At 37.4% G+C, this 23,098-nt stretch overlaps 2 protein-coding genes across 3 annotated transcripts; one reads left to right on the top strand and one right to left on the bottom strand.

Annotated features, from left to right (window-relative positions):
* Positions 1 to 820: 820 nt before the first annotated feature.
* LOC133305744 (uncharacterized) lies at positions 821 to 4,448 on the top strand. Of its 2 annotated transcripts, none has more exons than XM_061505984.1 (5): positions 821 to 1,003; positions 1,487 to 1,707; positions 2,844 to 3,086; positions 3,364 to 3,512; positions 3,806 to 4,448. In XM_061505984.1, the coding sequence occupies exons 1-5, from the start codon at positions 899 to 901 to the stop codon at positions 3,997 to 3,999; spliced, it is 912 nt and encodes a 303-aa protein (XP_061361968.1). In that variant the 5' UTR covers positions 821 to 898; the 3' UTR covers positions 4,000 to 4,448. The 2 variants fall into 2 exon arrangements, with proteins under 2 accessions (XP_061361968.1, XP_061361969.1); XM_061505985.1 differs by having other exon boundaries at positions 2,847 to 3,086; positions 3,806 to 4,446.
* A 12,606-nt stretch (positions 4,449 to 17,054) lies between these two features.
* On the bottom strand, positions 17,055 to 22,077 carry LOC133305732 (uncharacterized). The gene is made up of 5 exons (XM_061505969.1): positions 21,495 to 22,077; positions 20,797 to 20,900; positions 20,099 to 20,275; positions 17,560 to 19,430; positions 17,055 to 17,380 (listed from the first exon to the last, which is right to left on the bottom strand). The coding sequence occupies exons 1-5, from the start codon at positions 21,689 to 21,691 to the stop codon at positions 17,231 to 17,233; spliced, it is 2,499 nt and encodes an 832-aa protein (XP_061361953.1). The 5' UTR covers positions 21,692 to 22,077; the 3' UTR covers positions 17,055 to 17,230.
* Positions 22,078 to 23,098: the final 1,021 nt, after the last annotated feature.

Here is a 23,098-nt window from a genome sequence, read left to right as displayed (position 1 = left end):
AAAATCAAAGCTTTAAACTTTTCTCACAAAATTCTCAAAATGTCTCAAGCCAAACTTTTTCTCTATCCCACAACTAATGCTTATACAGAGGAAGAGCAGGCCGAGGTTGTTCTAACACCTCCATGTTCATAGTAGTAGTGCATTCCTTCAAGCTGCCGAAGGCGCGAATGGTGGTTGAGTGCATGCGTAGACTTATTGATAGATTAGAGTATGCTCTAGGTTGCAGATAGCCATGACCGGGTTGTTGGATAGAAGCAATAGGAAAAGCCCAACTTGAGGTTCTGAACTTGATAACCATGTTGAGAATAACTGGTAGAACGAAGAAAGAATCAGCAACTTTTTTTATATATTAAAGATGCTATTTCTTGCCTCACTTGTGGAATAACATCTTGTGCCTGGATAGTTTCATATTGATTTTTTTTTTTAAAATAGTTAGTTTTAAAAGAAAACATAATAGTTTTAGGAAAAAATATTTATCTTATTACAAAAGATAAAATTAATTTTAACAATCTTAAAATTATATCGTTTTGATAATCAAAAAAATTTTAAAAATATTATTATTTTTTTATTATATAAATTTTATCAAAATATCCTGATCACATCGACAAATCTATAATTGTACAAGTTTTAAGAAAAAAAAATTATACTGAAGGCACTCCCCTATCTCGAAAAAAAGAAAGAAAGAAAGTTACAAAACAGTACACATCTACAAGCGTGTCGTAATGAGTCTTACGTGTCATATGGTGATTTGTTTGTGCTACGAATCCACGCAATAATTCCTCTCTTGTCTTCCTCATGAATTGAGTTCATTCGGCGTTGAATAAAACCTCAAATCTCAAACTTTCAATTTTCACATTTACAAAGCCAAACACTTTGACACCTGAGCAAATCTATCCCAATGGCAGAAAACCCTTCCGAAACGGTGCCGTCGAGCTCACAACCTTCTTCTTCTTCTTCTTCTCCTCCTCCTCGTCCTCAGAAATCGCCCCAAGATTCATCCCAGGTTTCACTATCTACTTCAATTCCATTTCCGCTTTCGTAGTTTCTGTACCCACTGCCTCGTCTACGCCTTTGATTGCTCTAATATCAAATGCACAAAACCCATTTTCATATAATTGTAACTGAAGCTAGGGTTTTATTATTATTATTATTATTTTCCTTTCAAGTACATAGTTGTTTGATTTCTTAACTGATAGACCAGGATCATTCGCAGTGCAATCTAATCGGTACCTGGGGCATCAATTTTTATTTTTTAATTTTTGTATTTTGTTAATTTGCAGACACGAGCTCACAGAACACAAATTTTAAGCGGAATCGAAAATGTTAATTTGGGATTTAGCTCAAATTTGTGCTTTTAGTTGTCCGTATTCTGAGCTTGCTCTGTGAACTTGTGAATGGAAATGTGCTCTGAATCGTTGTTGTTGTTGTTATAGATGCATGTATTTGAATTGTGGTCATGATTTTTGTGTGGCTTTTGTTGCCTCAGGTCCCTGCATTTTCCAATTTTCCTCCATTTCCGGTTGGATATTATCAAATGTTTCCTGCTATGTACCCTGCACTTGTTCCAGGGTTAACTCCTCAGCCACAAAATGAGGAACAGGTGAACCGTGGTGCTGGCATATATGCTGTTCCTGTTCATCCCTTTGATAGACATGTTACTGGACTTCCATACAACACTCTGATTCCGCTGACTTACCACACTCCCACGTATGTGATTATTGCTAGTTATTTTATTATGATGATATTCTGGCCTATTTGAAACTTAGTTATTGCACAATTTAAAGGAATTTGCTACTTATGCTGATATTCAAGCATGTTTTGTAAAATGGATGTATTGGAAATAAATGAGTACATTTATACATTTTTCATACTTTGTTTCCTGTAGATACTTTAGCTGAACTATAAAATTTCTAGGATTTGCAATATCAACTTGGTCAGCAATGATCGCTTCATAGAAGAAGAATAGTTTTTTGAATTGCTAAAGTATAAATAAAAGAATGTTGAAATGACATTACTTAAAGCAAGGATGTTGTAACTGCTAGCAATATGAGGAAGGAGTTTTCCATGCAGTTGTTGTTAAATTTTGACGGAGTTAGAGCTGATGGTTTAAGACATGGATGGTTTTGTAGAGGCATCAGAAAAGGACCATGTATGTGTTCCCCTTTTTAATGATGAATCCCCTCCCTCCTCTCTCTCTGAATTTCTCTATGTAAAACCTTCACTAACAGCATGTTATATACTGTAGTTCTTGTGAACAAAACTTGATTATCATCTTTAATAAGCTATAAACTTATAATACATTCAAGTTGATTTGCTAAAATCACACATAGCGTTTTCCCATGTTACTTCTAATGGGGAAATAAACCTAAGTGTAAAATGTTTTTATTAACTTTTAATGTATGACAGTGGAAGGCTTAGTTAGTACTTAAACTAATTAGAAAGTAGGGTTTTATTTGGGGAATCATGGGTAGATGGATTGAAGGGTTATTTTAGGTATGTAAAGGCAAGAGGGATTTAGAAGTAGAAGTAGGGTTAAAGGTCAAGCACGTGGCTTTTTAGGTCTGTGAACAGTAACATCGGGAATAAGGATTTGGGGTTGATGGGGTAGGGATAAATCAAGCAAGAAACAATTAGGGATTTGATAGGGTGGATTTTAATACAGTCTACCAAGAAAATTAGATATAGGGAATGTGGAAATTAAAGAAAACAGAATTGTAGGTGAGAAGGAGAAACAAAATTGGACATTTTAAACAATGATAGTAATTGTCTTATTGGTGATTATTTTTGTTGAAAAATATTTTAATTAATATTAATGGTTTCTTTAACTGAATGGGCACCATCAGCAGTAGGCCTAGTTCTGAAGCTGCTGCTGCCAGTGAAAATCAGGGGCAAGCAGCACAGCAACAGCATCCTCAACAGCAGCAGCCTGCACCTCAAAGACAAGTTGTTGTTAGGAGATTTCAAATTGCATTTCAAATTGATTTGTTGCTTATGTTGAAGCTGGCAGCTGTAATCTTTTTGTTCAACCAAGATGGATCAAGGCAGAGGCTTGCTGTCCTTGTGTTATTTGCTGCTCTTGTATATTTGTAAGTATTTACCATTTTTTTGTTTTAAGATGTTTACTGCTTGCAAGTTCTGCCATGTATGATCATTAGGTTGTAGAACTCCGACCCAGGAAATGCTTCTGATATAGATTTCCCCGTCATATCTTGTATTTTGTTTATTCAATTTTTTACATATTCAGTGTCTGTTTATTTGGACTTAGTATGGGTGAGCATGTGTAAATATCGGTGCATGTAACATTGCTGAACTCAGTTGTGGTTAGGTTGTGAATGGAAGCTTTACTTTTGAGATGTGTTACAGATATCAAACTGGAGCTTTGACACCGGTTGTAAGATGGCTTTCACAAGGTATGCATAGAGCAGCAGCACCTCCTCATTCACCAAGACCTGCAGCCAGGGCTGAAAATGTTCCTGCTGCCAGGCAGGAGATTGACAATGCTGCTCCAGCAGGTATGATTTGCTTTCATTTTATGCATATGATTTTGCATGTGCTTGTTTTGAAACCTAAATGATAAGAGCTGATTCTACTTGAAAAAAATGATAGAGCTGATGCAATTTATGATGTAATCTGCGAAGTATTTGTTTCTTGGAAGCTTTGGAGGTTCATTTTATTTTATTTTTTTTCTATGGGTTGAATTTCACTTTTTAAATACATGCACTGTTTCTGTACGGATAATTATCAATTTAAGTTTTGATCACTTATGGACACATGCTTGCCTTTTCTTATTGTTAACTTTTGGTAGAGGGCCAACCTGAAGCTGAGATTGGGAACCAGCCCACTAATGATGCGGACCGGGCAGTTGAGAATGAAAATGTGGCGGAACCTGGTAGAGGCAATGCTGGCAACCAGTGGTGGGGAATTGTGAAGGAGATCCAGATGATTGTATTTGGATTTATCACTTCCCTTCTCCCTGGGTTCCACAACCATATGGATTGATTTATACTTTGTGGCTAATATGGCCAATTGGAGCATGCCAGAGACATGGAAGGGGGTTATCTGAAATAAAATGTATAGCAGCAGAAGTTCCAAGCGTGATAACTAATACATACATAGTTAGGTGCAACTATAGTCCAGCGAAAAACAAAAGAATGGTGCAACTACTGGGTGCCATTTTTTAATATCATTACTTGGATTGTTGATACAACAGTTTTTGTGGCTTCCAGAGGACAGTTTTTTCTTCTTCTTTTTTCCTGTGTTAAGTGTTTGATGACTCGTTTCATTTCGAACTTTGTACTATCTTTCAGAGTGACCAATGTTTTTTCAATTCCCCTCCAAAATTTCTTTGGTTCATTCACTTGGTACGAGTTGTTCGGTGGAAACAACTATCAATTTAATTCATAAGCATCCAGGATGTGTTAAAAGTTTACTATCTCTATTATTGAGTGGTAATGTACCACAAATATTTAATTCGTGGACATTAAATTTCTGCTAAACTTTAGGTATCAGCACTTGCTTAGAGCTGAGTAAATGGGTGGGTATCTTAGAGTGAAGGGAGGAAAGTGTGAGAGTGAATAGTGATGGTATCTATTAGAAGTGGGGGACTTGGGGGTGATTGATGGGTGGTGCAAGTGCTATCACGAATTTGTAATTTGAGAACAAAATTGTGCTTTTAATATTAATATATAAGGACCGGGGTGTTAAAATCTTACCAGTTGATTTTTGTTAATTTAATGATTATAATTTATTATTGAAAATTAATAAAATAATTAATTAATAAATATGATTTAATAAATTATAATTGTTGGATTGATAAAAATTAATAATTAAAATTTGGTGTTAAATTAAAAAAATTGACATTTTTAATTGCTCTTAATATATATTAATATTTTTTTTATTTAATAATTCAAATTTTTAAGTTAAATTAATTGCTTTGACGTATTGTAAAAGCGGTAAGAGTATCGCCTTCTTACCAACCCAACTAGTTATTTCCCCTCCTTGAATAAATTTTGACTTTTTACCGCAATTCTTTTTTAAGATGCAGCACTTCCAGAAGCTTCAAGTGGAAAAAAGGTGGAGCACCAAGCGCTAGTTCTAAACGCCAAAGCCAATTTTGGTTGTAATACATTCCCTGTTCACAGTCTCATTTTTGGTTGTAATACATTCCCTGTTCACACTTCACAGTCTGCTAAAATTAAACTACTTTCGACAAGCCGCTAATTCTTAGTCACAGATTCCAGAATAAAAGTGTCTATCAAATACTCGTACAAAAGGTAAAGAGTTTATGTCCTTTAACTAGTTGTCTTATATTCGAGCTTGGGGAATAAAAAAAATGGTCTTGACAGAGCTGCTCTTTCTGTAGAATCCGACGGTACTTAAATTAGACTAGTCTAAAGAATGAACTGGTTAAGGAGACTATATATATATATATATATATATGTGTGTGTGTTAATTAAATGATAGTAGCTCAGTTGACGCATAAGAGTTGAGCAGGGTGAGAGCATGTGTTCGATCCTCCTCAATATCATCTTTGGGAAGAGTTTAAAGCCTTAATCTTGGACTCGTTCCAAACTCCAGATTAGTCTATAGAGAATCTGTAAAATTACCGAGGGGATAATCTCCAAAAAAAAATGTGTTATATGTAAAATAAAATTTAGGTATATATACAATGGAAAAAATAAATCTTATGTCGTAGGAGAATTCTAATCTCATGTGATAAATACATCAAGTGTGGGACCCACTTATTTAAAAAAAAAAAAAAAAAAAATGAATGGCAAACATTTTTATGGTGTGTAGGAAGGGTTTGTTTTCTCATGTAACATAAGAAAAACAAACCCTATATACAATAGGTTCAATATTTCTGTTTTTGTTGTAGAAATTTTTTTCTCTTTATAATTAGACTCACTTACTTTTATGTAAGTATGACACAGAATGCAAAACACCCTTTAATGACTATGAGCTTAGATAATCAGTGATCCAAAATATTACTGATCCGAGTAAAATATAGGCCCAATCAAAGCCCCATAAGGAAAGTCCAAGCCCTTCCGAAGCACAAGGAACAAGCATTGACGCGATGCCCACATCGCGGCGTTCCAGACGCGATATCTCCATCGCGACATACAGGACGCGATGGTCTCATCGCAGCACACAAGAATCGATTCTCATATCACGTATGAAACCTTCTAAGAGAAGTAAACTTAAGGCTCAAGGTAACTCCACCGCGCCTTAGCTCCAGTAAACAACGAACAACTCCAGCTTGCCTCAAATCTACTACTAGATCCTCTGAAAGATAAGGTTACACAGGTCCTCTAAATGACCTGCAGCCCAAGGCTGGCCACTCAGAAGCCAAGCCGCCTTAACTAAGGCGGCATCCCAGTTACTATATAAACACACGATATACCACCAAGGTACGATCATCCTTTACTTTAACAACATAACACACCTGCCTCTGATACTAACTTAAGCATCAGAGTGTCTTCGCAGGTACCCCCTCATTTGAAGCAACGTGCCAACGTGAAGGACAAAGCTCAAGATCATTCTAACAGCAACACTAGGCCCAGGCCAACAACGACGTAAGGTGATTCAACCGTGTGTGATTGAGCTCAATACATATAGGCCAATCCATACTGTATTTGGTCTGATCAATTACAAAACACAGTTTGCTCGAATGCAAAATAAGAATCCAAATTATCTCATAAATTTCTTGGAGATGTGCAATACTTTTAGGGTGAATGGTGTAACTATGATACTATTGGATTGAAGTTTTTCCTTTTCTCTCTCTATGGACCATGCCAAGTGTTGGTTGAACTCATTTCCACCAAATTCAATAAATACATGATATATTGAAGTTTCAAAAAAGGATTTTTTTTGAGATATTCTAATCAGTTCATCGCTTCGCGACTAGTCTGATTCGGGGCAGGTCGTAGGATTAAGACATCAAACCCTTCCCAAAAACGATACCGTGAAGGATTTAATACACGCTCTCATCCCCCACCTGCTCAATTTTCTAGCGCCAACTGAGCTATCATCATTTGGTTAAAAAAGAAGAAGAATTTCTTCATTCACACATATCAAGCACATCACTCATTTTCGATCTACATTCACAACATGATAAATAAATAAATAAATAAAAACTCAAACACCCACTAGCCACACACACATTAAAGAACTTGCAATACCTATATTTTTAACATGTGTTTTACACACATACCTAAATACTTTAGTTAGAAGTTTTGATTGGTAGATGGATTTTGAGGATTATCTGATGCAATTCAGGCCAAAACATACAAAAGGGATAAGACCAGAAAGGTTTGGGCCCAAATGGCCTAAAAGAACCATTACAATACTGATACCAACATGGATATCACGTCAGCAGAACAGATTACAGGAATGCCCCTTAACAGAATGGAACGTGAAGGGCGAGAGAATTGGTTATATTGAGCATGGATGGCAAGGGGAGAGGCATCGTGGAAATACTGAACCTTGGGCACCTGGCTTTGGTGAATGGGAAAGCCTATAGCCTCTATAATTGCTTTAGAATTAGCTTGAGTATTTCTCCGTTGTTGCAAATTACGATTCATTGTAATTTTCTCTTTTAGATGTAATGCTGAATTTGTCTCTGTTTAATTGTCTTGTAATTGTCTTTGGAAAATATATAAAAAAATCTGAAGTATTCAGGCCAAAAAATCCTATGTTATTAGATCATTAATTCCTTTTAGTAGTTGTTGTTTATCGTTGAGAAGAAATCTGTAACAAATTGGTATCAGAGCTCCGATCTGGGAGCTCTGCGGATGGTATTGACACGCAACATGGATCAAATATTGGCCCTCTTGGAGGAAGGTCTGCGCAGAAACAATGCGAATCACGATGAGGTGCTTCGTAGATTAGAAGCTAGTGAGGCTGGAATGAATGGTATTATTAGAAGATTTGACGAAATGGATATAAGGAGACAAAGTCCCTCTCAGAACGGAGAAAATGAATCAGATTACGACTAGTCGGGTTTGCCGGAAAGAAGAAATGGGAGACGAACTAATCAAAATATTGTAATAGGCAGACGCTTGGAGGTTCCTCTGTTCTCCGGTGAGGATGCATTTGGGTGGTTGAGCAAAGTAGAAAGGTATTTCACTGTAAATGGCATAGTAGAAGCAGAGAAGGTGGTTGCGGTGTTGATGGTTCTCGAAGGGGAAGCACTTAATTGGTTCCATTGGTGGGAGGTGAGCAACGTTAACGCAGGTTAGGAATTTTTTAGGCGAGAGTTGCGTAGCCGTTTTCAACCAAAGGCACTGGACAATCCTTACCGAGCATTGTATACGCTCAAACAGGGTGGGAGCGTGGTGGATTTTCGAGCTCAATTTGAGAAGATGGTGGGGGGCCTACAGATTGGGGACGAAGACGTGCTTAAGGGAGCGTGGTTGAATGGAGTACGCAGTAGCATAAGGGAATACCTGATGATGACACCAGAGCTGAGTCTAACGGATATGATGAAATTCTCCATCAAGGTGGAACGGAGGAATGAAGCTTGAAGAGAAGAGGGGTTGGGGCTGAATGGAAGAAATTGGAACACAGGGCTGATCCGGACAAATTTGGGCCAGCAAAGGGGTTCATGCCCAACCCAGAATAAAACCTGGGCGGGGACGAATGTGGGCTCAGGAAATGCAACTCAGCCCAATTCATATTCTTCTAATGTTGGTTCCAGTAATACCAGCGTGGGTCATTTACTCCCAAGAATTGTCCAAACGGAGAACCCTAGCGAAGGGGTGGCGACAAGGGCTGCAACGTCTAGCACCGGAAATCGCGTCGGAGAAAGTGATTCCGGTTAGACGCGAAGGTTATCGCAAGAGGAGTGGCGCGACCGACATCAAAAAGGTCTCTATTTTAAGTGCGACGAGCGTTGGCATCCAAATCACAAGTGTCAGGTTCGAAACTTCATGTGTTGCTGGTCGACGAAGAAGAAGTAGAGGAAGGAGAGGGAAACCAGGAAGGAGAAGGGTTGACTGTGGTGTCAGACGTGAACGAGTCAGAGAAGTCATTACAGCTTTCTTTACAAAGCTTACTAGGGATCTCTTCAAGCCAAACGTTGAAGGTGTGGGACGAGATATGTAACACCCCGTATATATCCGGCAATGTTATCATAATATCGTATTAAGTTGCGCTTAATTAAAAATGTAGAATTACTTTTTCTTTTCAATTATGATGCCATTAACATTATCAACTTGCTTAATAATCAATTAATAAAACATCGCCTGTATGTAATTGCAATAAACAGCTAACTGAAATACCTCATAACATAGATAATATAAGTGTGGCTCTAGTCACGGAACTATAACAACGTAGACCGGACCATCTAACAGTTTATACAACTCCAATCTAAAAAGTACTAACAGAAAGTGTCATGGACAATCCCCATGCTCACTCAAATAAGGCAACATGCCCAACATCAGTCTCAAAAACAACATATTATAAATAGCGGAAAACATAAACAGCATCCAAATCCAGTCATGCTAACATAAAACAGTAAAACATAATCAGCTAAGCTTCGGCCTCCTGCCGCCTGAGGCATCAGTACCCATACTACCTGATCCTGAAATAAGCATTCTCCAAACGTGGGGTAAGATCTCTAAACTAGAAATCTCAGTAAGACAGTGCGTCCTCAAGGATCTTCCACCCCAAGCTCACTTACATGTGCAATATAAGTTCAAAAGTAGTTTATCGTTTATCATTTCTAGAACAATGCAATGCAGCAGATAATCATGCCATGTGTGTCAATACTAATCTACTGGCCAGAGACAGTGCAGGTATACGTCTATCACCTACACACCGTGCAAGTACCACTTGCATTCACCCTGGTACACCGTCTTGTATGGCGCTACATACTCAGGCTTCCCGTCAAGATGAAACAACACATGCATATTAAAAGCCATTACATGTAAAGTTCAATCAACATATCAAATATCCAAAAGCATGTACACAGCATGCATAAACCATACCCCCATGGGACATGGTGGAACCACAACATGGCTAAACCGAGGACACAAAAGCTTACCTCTAAGCTAGCTATCCAATGCCACAAGCTCAAAGTCCAATCACAGCAGATCACAATCTGATATGGACCAAATATAAATCAATAACATGAACCACATGCATACAAATTAAAGATAACGCCTTTTCATTACGCTTTATGTCTTAAGGCTTCTCACCAAGCTATAAGCCCTTAATCACTTGATTCTGACTTAGTTTAATTAAAATAGAAGTTCAACTTCATCAATCTAGGGTCCACAAACCCCCAATAGCCTACTGTCCTCACAACACAGCTACTGTTCTTCGAAATCCCAGAATATCCGGATATTCCTCGGGACCATATCCGGATATTCAATATCCGGATATCTCACTGTGCATATCCGGATATCCAATATCCGGATATCCAGAGTCCCATATCCGGATACCAAATATCCGGATATCCAAAACCCCATATCCGGATATCACATATTCGGATATTCATCGGGAAGATATCCGGATATTTCACGACAGAATGCAGTTCTGCATTTTCGTGAAGATATCCATCCAAGGTTGGGTTTTTAACGATTTAAAGCACCTAAACATGCATTTCTAGGTGTGTTCAGCATTACCTAACAACAAGTTATCATCTTTAAGCCTTAACATGCATCAAGCTTTCATTTTTAAGCATTAAACTCAAGATCAAAGGTTGGTATACATACCAAAGACCAAAACAGAGGGTCAACTGCTCATGAAGCTCCCAAAACAGCTTCAACAGCTACTGGGAATATGGTGTACGAAAATGCTACACCAAGACTTGACCTTTCTACCCAAAGGTTGCTTCTTTAAGCAACAAAATGCCCAACTCAAGCTTCCACAACCAAGCCAACCAAGTCAGCCCCAAAACTCTCACCAACAGTGGCTGAGCACTCAGAGAAAAGCACCCTTCTCCCTCACCAAGCTCACTCTTAAGTGTTTACAAAGGAAGAATGAAGGAAAAACAAGAAAGGAAGTGTCTTGGACCCAAAATGGAGAAGAAACCCCACAAGTCAGTCAAGCTGATCATCCACCCTCAACTCTCACGTTCAAAATCTGTTTTTTAGGGCATTGTGCCCTTATAAATGGGTATTTGTAGCCACAAGTCACTTAAACACACAGTATTAACTTTAATTGCTACGCTTAGCATTTTAATCCCAAACTTTGGATTATGAAACTACATAACTTTCTAAGATTTATCATATTTTTCTTATAATTTTCTGAGCACATTTCCGTTACGCGCTTTTCCAAGCCAGTACCGGTTTCTAGCACCAGTTCTCATTATCTGGACTTGAAACTCGTTTTACAAGTCCTACATATTATTCTAGTAATTAACATGCACTTACTTTAATTTTCCGGGATACTTTTTCGGTACTCATTTATACCGACTAGCAGAACCATTATCAGCACTTTTCTTCCGAAAAGTGACTTTCAGCAATATTACCCACTTACTATAATTATTAAAGCCTCATAATAATTATTAGGGTCAATTATGGAATCATTTCCTATTTTATCATAATTTATTAATTAAATTCCTTAATTAACGGTGCAGGTTCTTACAAGATACACAAACAGAGGGTGGTGGTTATGGTGGATTGTGGAGTGTCAACTAACTTTGTAAAAAAAGAAATTGTGGAGATAAAATCGGGTGTAAGGGAGTGTGCATAAGAATGGATATCAGCATTCAAGAGGCCCAAATCCAGCAGGACCTTTACCTGTTTGAATTGGGAAATGCAGATGTGGTTCTTGGAATGGAATGGCTGACACAATTAGGAGAAATCAAAGCAAATTTTAAAAAAATGACCCTCAAATACGGAGAGTGAGGGAAGGAGACTTTAATTAGAACAGATCATGCTCTATCCAGGTCTGAAGCTTCTCTCAAGTTGATTACTAAAGCTCTACGAGATCAGGGACAAGGTTATTATCTTAAAGCAACAGAAGAAGAGGCAGAAAATGAAGGAGAGCAATGGGCAGAAGTGGACCAGTTACTGTCAGAATTTGAAGAAGTTTTTTGTGAACTTAAAGAGCTGCCACCAACATGTCCCATTGACCATGCAATGCACTTGAAGCCAAAGAGTCAAGTACCCAATATTCGACCATTCAGGTATCCTCATTACCAGAAATCTGAGATTGAAACATTAGTGGCTGAGTTGTTTAGAAATGAGATGATCAGGCATAGTACGAGTCCCTATACTAGTCCGGTTATTTTGGTTAAAAAAAAAGATGGGAGTTGGCGCGTCTGTGTTGATTATCGAGCGCTGAATAAAATTACTACCCCTGATAGATTCCCCATTCCTATGGTGGATGAACTCTTAGACTAGTTAAGAGGGTCCAGAATTTTTTCTAAACTAGATTTGAAGTCTGGGTATCATCAAATAAGAAGGAAGGAAGATGATATTCCTAAAACTGCATTCAGAACACATGAGGGGCATTGCGAGTACCTAGTGATGCCCTTCGTGTTGGACAAGTGGCTTCAATACTCAAGAGGGGGGGTGAATTGAGTTTTACAAAATCTTTTCGCAAAGTACCTCCTTTTATATTTTAAAGATTATTTCTTCAATGAAGTGATTTAATAAGGAAAAATCTAAGTGTATGAGCAAGTGTAGTGATCAACAAAGTAAGTAAGCGAATATATAAAGACAATCTAAAATGCAATTTTAATACTTAAATAAAGAGATTAAGGTTAGAGAAATTGCAAACTAGATGTATCCTGGTTCGGTCACCACCACCGTGACCTACGTCCAGACTGAAGCCGCTTGATCAATTCTTTTCACTAACTATCAAGCTTGAGGGTGCTTGACAAACCACTACAACCATTCAAGACTTCGGGCTCTTGATGCCTTACACTTTTTCACTCCAAATTTTCTTAGGAATTTGGTGACCTTTCAAGTGTATAGGGTTCACTCCCCTAACTATTCAATAAATCAAAGGATGGTGTTTAATAGTGGCTAAGTACTCTCAAAGTACAAATAAAACAAGTTGAAGAACAATGATATATGACACTCTCACAAGAATAAAACTCAAATAGAATTTATGATCAAGAAGACAAGAATAATGCAAATAGGATGAGAATTAATGAGTAATAATGATCAAGAAGTGTGTCCCATCAATGGGAACAATAGTCTTTATTTATAGAGGGCCCCATGGCCTTTTTCCTACTCATTCTTGCAAACTAGCCGTTTTATAGCCATTATTTTTGTCTTCTGTACAGTAGGTAATCGATTACCATGGAGTGGGTAATCGATTACCATTGTTGGATAATCGATTACCAACCTGTTGAAATGATGGATTTCGCCCTAAAATGGTTTTCTCTTGATTCACATCAGTTTCAAATATTGTTTAAACATTTTATGAATATTGAAAACTATGTTTTCATGCTAGGAATGTATTTGAATGGAAAACGATGATTTAATCCATGTATTTGAAAAATACTTTGAGCTTCGTTCCTGTAAGGAATCAATTTACAAATAATCCTAAGTCCTATAGTATATTACTCTGAGTTTGGACTTAGAGACTTCTCTTGAAGCTTGAGTCTTGATCTTGTTTAGACTTCTTTTTTATGGTTGCACCTTGAAGCTTTCTTTCCATGCTTGTTTGTTATCATCAAAATCGTTGAACCTTTATGTTCTTTTCGTAGAGTGCATTGGTTCCACACTTCGAGCTAACCAATTCCACCTCTACCTTTCAGGCCTTGATGAACGAAATTCTAAGGCCATTTTGAAAAAATTTGCATTAGTTTTTTGAGTAAATATCTTATTCGGTCCTCAGCAAATTTTACGATTTCCGCTTTAGTCTCTAGCAAATAAAAATTCTATTTTTAGTCCCTAAGGAATTCAAAGTCGACCCATTTTAGACCTTTTGAGGAACTGATGTGGGTCTTTTTTGAATTTGTGAGGGATCACGATTTCATCTAAATGAGTCTATTTTAAATTTCTTAGGGACCACGAATAGACTTTTTATTTGCTAGAGACTAAAGCGGGCATCGTGAAATTTGTTGAGGACCAAAAAGGGTATTTACTCTAGTTTTTTTATGATATATTAATTTACAGTAGTAGCCACAAAGAACATATTTTCCATCTGAGAGCTGTATTTGAGGTGTTGAGGCAGCATAAGTTAGTGGCCAACCGGAAGAAATGTAGCTTTGGAAAGAAATAGATTGAGTACTTGGGTCACTGTGTGTCTGCAGAAGGGGTCCAAGCTGATCCGGAAAAAATCAAAGCTATGATTTCATGGCCCACTCCTCAGAATGTAAAGAATTTGAGAGGATTCCTTGGGTTGACAGGGTATTACAGGAAGTTTGTGAAGGACTATGGTAAATTAGCCAAACCTCTTACGGAATTACTAAAGAAGGATGGATTCAGGTGGAGTAAAGAGGCAGAGGACTGTTTCCAATTATTAAAGACCATGATGAGTTCAGTTCCGGTTCTGGCATTGTCGGACATCAACAAAACATTTACAGTAATGACAGACGCATCCGGTAAGGGAATTAGAGTTGTTTTGGTGCAAGACCAAAGGCCTCTCGCTTTCATTAGCCAAGGTTTCTCTGATCGGGCACAAGCCAAGTCAGTCTACGAAAAGGAATTAATGGCAATTGTCTTTGCTATTAAAAAATGGAGGCATTATTTGAGGGGTCGACACTTCATTGTAAAAATTGACCAACGAAGTTTGAAATTTCTGACAGATCAGCAGGCATTGACTGAGGATCAGCAAAAGTAGATCTCCAAATTATTGGGCTTTGACTTTGAGATACAATACCAACCGGGGAAAGACAATCAAGTAGCAGATGCTCTTTCACGACAAATGATTTTTGGAGCAATGTCTCAGGTTCATTGGTCAGCCTGGGATGATTTAGAAATGGAAATTCAGCAGGATGCCAAACTCCATGGAATTTTACAGGACCTGTTAATAGCCCCTGATGCACACAAAGGCTTTATGGTGAGAGAAGGCAAGTTGTTTTATAATCACCGTGTGGTGTTGCCCAAGCTGTCACAATTTATTCCCCTTCTTTTGAAAGAATATCATGATTCTGGTTTGGGAGGTCATTCTAGGTACTTCAGAACATATAAGAGGCTGGCTGGAGTAGTATATTGGGAAGGAATGAAGAAAGATATCAAGGAGTATGTGGCTGGATGCGAAGTTTGCCAGTAGTAAGTCTTAAAACTTGACCCCAGCTGGTTTGTTACAACCACTAACCATACCAACTCAAGTGTGGGAAGATATATCTCTAGACTTTATTGGTGGGCTGCCCAAATCCATGGGGGTAGATACCATCCTTGTGGTGGTAGACCAGTTGACCAAATACACTCATTTTCTTCCAATGAAACACCCATTTACAACAAAAGATGTGGCTGCATGGATTTCCTGTCACCATTGTTTCTGACAGAGATAAGGTGTTTTTAAGCAATTTATTGACTGAAATTTTCAACAGTGCAGGCACAAAATTGCATTATAGCATCGCGTATCATCCTCAAACCAACGGACAGACTGAGGTGGTAAACAGGTGTCTGGAAGCATATTTTCGCTGTTTTTGCTGCACTAAACCCAAAAATTGGCTTACCTGGGTTCATTGGGCGGAATTTCGGTATAATACAACCTTTAAGGATACTACAGGTATGACACCTTTTAAAGGTTTGTATGGTAGGGATCCGCCAACATTATTTAAATGTGGCACTTTTATTCTTGCAGTGGATGTTGTCTCTCAAGCTCTGGTACAAAGAGATGTTATTCTAGACGATTTGCAGCATCATCTGCTCAAGGCTCAAGGCCGCATGAAGCTTTATGCGGATCAGGAACACAAGGATGTTAACCTGGCAGTGGGTGATTGGGTTTACCTTAAAATTCAGCCGTATCGGCTCAAAACAATTGCTAGGAGGGTCAATGAAAAACTGAGTCCACGTTTTTATGGGCCTTATCAGGTGCTTGAACGCATTGGGAAAACGACTTATAGTATCCATCTGCCTTCTGATTGTAAAGTTCATCCGGTATTTCATGTGAGTCTTCTCAAAAAAGCTATCAAGACCATGACAATAGTTCAACCTCTGCCCCCAATTTTAAATGAAAATTGGGAGCTTATGGTGGAACCAGAGGAGTTAGTAGAGGTTCGTCGTTCTGTTCAAAACACTATCCAGGTGCTAATTAAATGGCGGAATTTACCAGATTTCAAGAACACTTCGGAGGAGTTTGAAATAATCAATCAACAATTTCCTCAATTCAACCTTGAGGACAAGGTTTCTCAAATGAGGGGAAGTATTGATGCAATTCAGGCCAAAACATACAAAAGGGATAAGACCAGAAAGGTTTGGGCCCAAAAGAACCATTACAATACTGATACCAACATGGATACCACGTCAGCAGAACAGATTACAGGAATGCCCTTAACAGAATGGAACGTGAAGGGTGAGAGAATTGGTTATATTGAGCATGGGTGGCAAGGGGAGAGGCATCGTGAAAATACTGAACCTTGGGTACTTGGCTTTAGTGAATGAGAGAGCCTAGAGCCTTGTTGCAATTTACGTTTCATTGTAATTTTTCTTTTTTAGATGTAATGTTGAATTTGTCTCTGTTTAATTGTCTTTGGAAAATATATAAAAAATATGAAATATTCAGGCCAAAAGCTCCTGTGTTATTAGATTATTAATTCCTTTTAGTAGTTGTTGTTTATCGTTAAGAAGAAATCTGTAACATTATCCAAGAGCAATCTTAGAGAAACCATGGAGGATAATCATTTTGGGACAAAACGTACTCGATTTACCAAGCATATGTTCTTTACTACGAGAAGTAATTAAGTATCGTATATTTATAACTTACATGGAATCTACAAAATAGTACAAAGGAAATATCGATCAAATATTCTATTCATATTTTTCTTATCTATTTTTTAATATAATTGAGCCATTGAGGAATATTTTAATGTAGAGGCGGCATGCAGTGGATGAGGCTTACTTAATAAATTAAGATAGCCGCTTATATTATATAACGCAAAGCATAGTTTGCAACCAAGCAAACCATACGCATGAATAGGAGTCATCAACTGCCATTAATTTATTTATGTAACCCGAATACATATATTTACAAATTCATCTCTCTGAACATTTACAAAACTTTGGTGGGATACTGGAAGTGCAGCACAAGAAACTTATTTTATTGGCACTAAAGAATTGTAATCACAAAATCTTATATACAAATCAATACAAGATTCACCTCACATCTCAGACAAAAGATTGCTAATTTTCCTAAGCTCCTTGAGAGCTGTCATGGCAGTAACCTGCCCTTTGCCAACAAGAACATTTTTAGATACGTTCTCCAATGAGGCTCCCTGGCCCTTGTCTTGTTGGAAAACAGATTCAATTACCTGCACCACAAAAAACAGTCCTTAAAGATTAAAAAGCAAGAAACCAAGGGAAAAAGTAACATCAGCTTGAGGTCTACAGCATTTCATGCAAAACCAAAGCCAAATTTTGTTCCTTCAAATTGTACATATCTTACTCAAAAACTTGTCATTGAATAGTGACAGTGGGAAAAAAACTTTACCTGAATATGGTCAAGCATAGACTGCCCAATATTCTTCAAAGTGCCTATCACATTCTGGTCTACAGAATCTCCTTTGCAACTAACAGAACTGCAATGACCATTGGTTGTAGAAAAGGCTGGTGGGAGTGTATTACTTTGAATGCTACAACTTTTGGCAGATTTTGTAGCCTCGGCAGCACCCCCTACTTTCTCAGAGATAACCTCAGCAGTGTTCCGTCCGAACTTCCACAACCACTGGAATTTATTCTGTTTTGTCTCTTTAGGATGTGTGGCTGAATTCCCTGCATCATCGTTATTGCACCCTGATGTCTGAGACATGTTCTCGGGAGGATCAGAGATCGGAAAGGGATATGAATCATTGGGACTGGTATCTGAAGTTTCATTGCATTCGCCAAGGGATAAATTAGATGCAACACTACTTTTCTCTGAGGTAATTTCATGATCATTTGCCTCATTAGGAGGACTAGTTGGGTCAGAATATATAGATGAGTCTTCCTCACTGCCGGAATTTCTACTGGGACATCTATCATCACATGAATAATTGTTGTCCCCGTTACAGCCACCATCTTGTTGCTCCACTTCAACTGCTTCAGAAGGATTATCCTGCTGGCAAAGGATGTCGTGAGAGTGCATTTGTTCTGTATCATCCTCCGAACCAAGTGCCTTATTAAGATCTTCTAACAAACTTCGCCTAACCGAAGCCTTAGGTTCCTTTTTGCCACTACAAATCCTTGAAGGAGGTGGGTCTGACTCTGTTCTTTTCAAACTGAACTTTACCTTTTCTGCCCATCCCTTTTTCTGAGTTGGGACCTGTTTTTCTACATCATCTTGCTTAAGTTCTTCAGCCGTGTGGACAACTCTCCACTTTTCTTCCCAGTAGCTATCAGGTAAAAAATTCAGAAGAGATTTTGGAGACACGGATTCAGATGGAAGGGTCACAGATCTTGTAAACATCGATTTACTTTGGTGATGAGACCCTAGAAACAAATGTGATGAGGATGAAATATCAACACTTAATGCGAGAGCCTGCAAGGATTTAGCCTTCTCTATAAGTTTTTCAATATTAATGTTTTCAGGGAAGTTCAATAATCTCTGGAGACAGGTTGTAGGATTTTCAGTTGCAAGTAGTGAAGATCTTAATTGAAGTAACATTGCCACAGCCATAGCTGAGATAAATGCTCCACGAGGTGAATGTAAGATCCTGAACCCATAGTCTATGTTATCATCAGCACTTCTTTCCATGTTGCTATTATCCGATGCAAAGATCTCATCCCAGATGATCAAGAGCTTGTCAAGTGAAAATTCTCGTCCAAATAAAACTCGCAACCATCGGAGAGAAAAGTACTGGGGTTCAACCTCAAGATCAAAAAGATGGCTATGCAGAGATGAATCCACAAGAGACAACAAATGATACAATGCAGTAGAAGCTTCAATCACAGGAGGCAGGCCAGTATGGGACCCAGGTACCGGGGAGGAAGAGAAGAAATCGGCCATTGCAACTGAACCATGGGCCCCATTCATTAAAGCATCAAACATACAATAAGCATCATGTTCCATGAATTTATCAGATAAAACAATGCCCAGTTCACCTTCAGCTCCATAAGCATCACTTAGCAATACAATGGTCTGTATTTCAGGATCAAGCTCATCATGGCTATTGACTTTCATTGCATTTCCATGGGAGCCAATTTCATCCTCCATCAAGTCTGGAGATTTTCTAAAATCAAAGCTGTAAGAAAGGTCATCCTCTTGGCATAAAAGGCCATCAAACCTATCTGTGAAGTGATCTTCATAAAGCTTTCGAACTTCTGAAAGACGCTCCAAATCAACTTGGAGAACATAAAGCAGGGGAGCAAGTAATTCGTGCATTCCTATAACATGAAAGATCCATTAATGTATACTCAACTACTTTCATAACATAGAATATTAAAGCAAAACTGGTTATTTAAAAGCCAGGAAGCCAAGTGATCGAATTTACATTTTACCAAAAATTAGGTTTCTAAAAAATTTAATGAATTAACTATCAGTTCTCTTTTTCTATATTTTTGCCATTTGAATAATGAATGAATATGAAAATAAAACAGATAACGTTAATGGTAGAAGATTCACACATATCTTTACAGATTTTGGAGCAGTAATCAATGCAAAAGTAGTTAAGGACTTGTTGGCAATAAGGAGTATATGACAGAAAAATTGTTAACAAAACCCCATTGCTCATGGCCTATAGGTCTTTATGTATTCCTTTAACATTTAAACATGTTACTGATAACAGATAAAGCATATGATGACATTCTTTATATTAAAAAGGTTTCACTAAGTTGGATGTTCTGCTGTTAATTATACAAGGTTGGAAGGAAAAATTAGACGATCGTCACAAAATGAGAAAGCCAACTTAAAATAAAGGTGCATTAACTATAGCTACTTATTTGGTGCTGGAAGGAAAATAAGACACCCGAAATGAGAAGCCATATTTAAAATGGAGGTATATTTATTTAAGGTTGATGTATTGTTTGACACCATAGCTTGGCAGAGAAATTACCTTGTCTATAACCACATTCTGGGTGTCTGAGACACCATAGTAATAGGATTCGTCTCAACATGCCTTGGCATCCTGGTGTCTGGAAATAACTGCCACGTTCAGGGTACAGACGTGATAAATCCTGATCAACCATTCTCTCCAGCTCTGCACTGCGAAAAAAGCGACTCCATGTACTATCTGCATATAAATGCCATATTATATTTACCACAGATAAAATTCAATTGTTCATACCAGAAAGGGACAGAGAGGGCTAACTGTCAGAAATCTACTTGACAGAATTCCAACACGGACAACACATGCAACAATATTTTTATTTTATATCTACTACACTTTTACCATAACCATTGGTTGATTGCTACTAATTCTTAGCTTAATCTTCTTGAATTTCTATCATAAGCAGGGAGCATAGCTATATTCCTCCAAAACAAATTAAATTTTCATTTATAAATCCTTACAAAAATAAAGCAATAGGTAAATAGTCTGGCAACAACTACAAGGATACCACATGATGAGACTCTAGTTAAACCAAGTGGCGAAAAGTTGAAGAGTGTTTACATTAGCAGTGCAGATATATAACATGCTCTATGCTATGTAGGAATTTAGGAAAGTACACGAGCTGAATCATGGATCTATAACTAGATCTATAGATTTATCTGCATGTAAGATGCTGGAATGGGGTGAGAAAAACTAAGATATACCTGGATTTTGCGAAAGTGGATTGTCCATGACAAGATTGGGTGAACTAGTTCCACTCTTTGGAACTTGCGGTTCAATCAGGAGGCGCCTTCTCAAACTGGCATACCTGACAAGATTAAATACAGTTCGTGATTACTATGCAAATATGCAAAAAGTACAATTAGCTGTACATACATTGCAGTCATTTTTAGTGGAAATTATGACAGATATAAAAAACACCTGTAACAAACAACTCATCTTTAGAATGGCAAGCAAACACAGAATTCATAAATTGTATAAACAATCCTCAATGCATAAGAAGAAACAGTTACCGACAATGAAATTGTAGATGCAATCTATACTCATAGGCAGATATTGACACAAAACAAGATAAAATAGTATTGGCTTTAGCCGAATGAAAATAATCAAAATTTCCTGTATTTCCGTATGATTTTATCTCCATCATCAAAAAATTCGATAAAGATAAAAAAATATATATAAAAAAAGATAGTTCAGGTGCACTTTCCTTGCTGTTGAGCACCAAAACCAACTATAAAAAAACAAAATCAGCATATTATACTATAATGTTATGCTCACCATCAATATACCTAAGAAACAACAAGTTAACTACTACATACCCCCCCCCCCCCCCCCCCCCCAAAAAAAAAAAAACACTAGAAGAGGCACGCACACAAAAGACATGGTTATGGAGCTGATTTACCTCCTTCTAGAATCAGCCGTGACCCGACGAAGATCATCAATGGAAGTTGAAGACGAAGACGGCAACACCCCAAGATTTATACGCCACTGCAAGCCTCTAAGATTACCGAATCGCCGATTCTCCGGCGCCGATCTCCGAGAAACAGAGTCGGAGCTCAAAGAAGACGGCATCAACGGATCCATCATCGCTGGCGGCATGACCGTGCAGCAATTCCTCACGAACCCAGTTGCTCAAACGCAACAAAAACCCAGAAAAACGCGAACTTTCCAGAAAAAATCAACGAATTTTGCCTAAAACTCAAGAGTTAAAACTTAAAAAGAAAGAAACAAACAAAAACCCTAATTCACTTGAGTTTCATTCTGGGAAAACAACAAGAAGCTCCCCAAATTGAGCTTGGAGGGTGAACAAGGAGAAGAATTTATGGAGAATAAAACAATGGGGGTGGCTGAATTTTCTGCAGAGAAACTCAATTATTTTCACAAAGCATGTTTCTCTATGAGTATGTATTGCTTTAGAGAGAGAGAGAGAGAGAGAGAGAGAGAGAGAAAGGACAGAGAAATAACAAGTTTGTTTGTGCACAGGAAAAAGGGAAAAGGAATGAACAAAAAGAGCAATTTGCGTAATGGCGTGTTTATGTGATGTGGTGTGTGTAATTATTGTGTATGTTCTTGACAAGGCTTTCAAGTATTGGAAGGTAAGTTGAGTTGTCTTATTCTGCTAAATTTCGTCATCATTTTTTTGTGTGGTCCTTCTCTTATTTCTTGTCTTGTAAATTCGGTATATACCATATGGCTACTCAATATTTTGTGTCACCTTCAGGTCAATGGTGGCTGCCTAATTTCATCACTTGTCTTGTATTTGCTTCTAATTCTACAGCTGTTTCATAAAAAGGACAACTTTTTGTGATATATATGCATTTATTTTATTTTTTAAAATGCATGCATATTTGATGGATGAGATTTAGAATTATGGTACTTTTTTTTAACTTATTGATTTTATTTTCCTTTCCAATTATTCTTGGTCCCATGCAATGAATTCGAGTTCAACAGATTTTTTTTTCTTTTAAATGAAAATTAATTATGTGCTACATGCTACTTTTGGTATGTGTTATGAAAATAGGTAAATATATATAAATAAATAAATTCAAAGAGACGCATGTCTGTTTATAATTAACTTTTTTGACGAAGATTATTAGTTTATATTTCTCTTGAGAGAGTTATGAATTAGTGTTTATATAACCACTAATGAAGCTGATTTTTTAGGAGTTTTTTTATAATATAAATTTTTTAGGTACGTAGGTCATAAGTACGAATCTTAATAATACCATTGTATAGTTTTTTTTTTAAGAAGATAGAGTAAATTTTTTAAAATGCATGAAAAAGTATGCTTAATAATACCCTTATGATAAAAATAGGTATGCTTGAATTCATTAATAAAAAGTAAAAAATTTAAAATGCATGAAAAAGTATTTAAATACCCTAGCACAAATAAAATTATTGTGCTTGTGGTCGCATATATTGTTTAAAGAGTGACACGTGAGTACATTGCTGGATGAAATCTAATTTTAACATGGAGGAGGTTCGAGGTTCTTAATTAATTTTTGT

The sequence above is a fragment of the Gastrolobium bilobum genome, unplaced genomic scaffold (assembly GCF_033153095.1).
Source record: "Gastrolobium bilobum isolate Gb01-03AN ecotype WA unplaced genomic scaffold, APGP_CSIRO_Gbil_v1 utg3440, whole genome shotgun sequence".
Classification (NCBI taxonomy): Eukaryota; Viridiplantae; Streptophyta; class Magnoliopsida; order Fabales; family Fabaceae; genus Gastrolobium; species Gastrolobium bilobum.
This window is presented reverse-complemented; position numbering and strand designations above follow the sequence as displayed.